The sequence below is a fragment of the Arachis stenosperma genome, chromosome 2, assembly GCF_014773155.1.
Source record: "Arachis stenosperma cultivar V10309 chromosome 2, arast.V10309.gnm1.PFL2, whole genome shotgun sequence".
Taxonomy (NCBI): domain Eukaryota; kingdom Viridiplantae; phylum Streptophyta; class Magnoliopsida; order Fabales; family Fabaceae; genus Arachis; species Arachis stenosperma.
In genome coordinates, this window is record NC_080378.1 from 15,654,300 (window position 1) to 15,656,191 (window position 1,892).

The window sequence follows — 1,892 nt, forward strand, 5'->3', positions numbered from 1 at the left end:
TTGTGTGGAAAATTGGATTATTATTTAAAAAAAAAACATTGGAGGTTCTCTGTTCTTAGTATAAATTTGATGTAAATGGATTGTTAAAAAACATTGGAAGGACCTATCTTTTATTGTTTAAGAGAGCATGTAGTTTTCTTTTTTGAAACACTGAAAATTCAACTTTTGAGTTGGAGTTGAAATATGTCAGTATAATAAATGAAACTAATGAATTCTTTGTTGGATTTTAATTATAACTTATATTTTTATTTTGAATGAATGGCAGAAATGGGTGAGGAGGTGAAAGCAATTGTTCCCGAGTCTCTGCTTAAAAAGCAGAAGAGGGAGGAGGAATGGGCCTTGAAGAAAAAGGAGGAGCTTAATGCTGCAAAGAAGAAGAGAGCAGAAAGCCGCAAGCTCATTTACAGCAGGGCAAAGCAATATGCAAAGGAATACCAGGAGCAGGTTACATTTCACCTTAATCTATTTCTCTTTTTCTCTGTTTTAATTTGTTTATGTTTCCTTTATTGCGCTTGCATTTTTCTCCGCCACATTGACCCGCTTTTACATTACAGGAAAAGGAGCTGATCCAATTGAAGCGGGAAGCAAAGCTGAAAGGTGGATTCTATGTTGATCCAGAGGCTAAGCTCCTGTTTATCATCCGCATCCGTGGGTATGTGTTGTTTCCTTTGTTACTCCATATTTATGCTATTTATACTGTGTCCCAAGTTTTAACCAATTCTGTAATTTGGGTATTCTTACTTGTTCGAGCTGTGTTTTTTTAGTATCAATGCCATGGATCCCAAGTCAAGAAAGATCTTGCAGTTATTGAGGTTGAGATAGGTACTGCTTATAATCATTAAATGTTGAGCTTATTGTGTTATTTTTTGTGTGGGTGTTATTATGGTTTACTTGGTGTTAGTAGTACAGTTCATGACTGTTGTTTTATAACCATGTTTAATGTGATGATTATTGAGGTGCTTCAACTTGAATTAAAGTCCCTGTTATAGGTTTGTTAAACACTATTCAATTTATGTTAGAACAGGCAGATTTTTGTTTGTTGTTGAGTCACAAAAAAAGGGGAGTTGACACATCTGCTCTCATATTCTTGATCCTCTCTCTGTCACTTGTTTTGTTCCCCAAGGAGTGTTAATGTTTTTGTTTTTTGGCTTTATGTTGTGTTTTCACTGCATTTGCCCAAAAAGTCTTGAGGCTATATAGTGTCATGGAAGTTTGACAAGTTAGTCAATTAAGAAAATATGTAATGTTTTTAGTACTTGTTTGTAATACTCTGTTTGAAATCTTGCTATTTACACTGTAAAGTACCCATACTAATGTTTAACCCCTTTGCCTCTGTTTTCTTTTTTGCAACAGATCTTCAATGGTGTGTTCCTGAAAGTCAACAAGGCCACAATGAACATGCTTCACCGGGTTGATCCATATGTGACCTATGGGTATGTAGACTTGTGCTGTCATACCTTTTTGAATGTGATGAATCCCTTATTTTTTGGTCTAAACGTAACAATTCCTCTCCTTTTGTAGATACCCAAATCTGAAGAGTGTAAAAGAGCTTATTTACAAGAGGGGCTTTGGTAAGTTGAACAAGCAGAGAATTGCCCTAACCGACAACTCTATCATTGAGAAGGTCTGTAATATTATTTTTAGCATTAGGGTATACAATTCTAATACATTCTATCTACTCACTTTTTCCTTGGATGACGCGTCAGGCACTGGGCGAACATGGAATCATCTACATTGAAGATCTTATCCATGAGATCATAACATTTGGACCACATTTCAAGGAAGCAAACAACTTTCTTTGGCCATTTAAGCTCAAGGCTCCATTAGGTGGCTTGAAGAAGAAGAGGAACCACTATGTTGAAGGAGGAGATGCCGGAAACAGGGAGAACTAG

The 1,892-nt window shown here is 36.1% G+C and overlaps 1 protein-coding gene across 1 annotated transcript; it reads left to right on the forward strand.

The window, feature by feature from the left end:
- The first annotated feature begins 258 nt into the window (after positions 1–258).
- On the forward strand, positions 259–1,892 carry LOC130962629 (60S ribosomal protein L7-4-like). The gene is made up of 6 exons (XM_057888816.1): positions 259–444; positions 555–652; positions 765–819; positions 1,354–1,433; positions 1,522–1,624; positions 1,707–1,892. The coding sequence occupies exons 1-6, from the start codon at positions 259–261 to the stop codon at positions 1,890–1,892; spliced, it is 708 nt and encodes a 235-aa protein (XP_057744799.1).

Coding starts and splice junctions, on each gene's coding strand:
- LOC130962629 (XM_057888816.1), top strand. CDS start 259: ATGGCAGAAATGGGTGAGGAGGTGAAAGCAATTGTTCCCGAGTCTCTG. Junction 445..554: donor CAAAGGAATACCAGGAGCAG/GTTACATTTCAC, acceptor TTTACATTACAG/GAAAAGGAGCTGATCCAATT. Junction 653..764: donor TTTATCATCCGCATCCGTGG/GTATGTGTTGTT, acceptor GTGTTTTTTTAG/TATCAATGCCATGGATCCCA.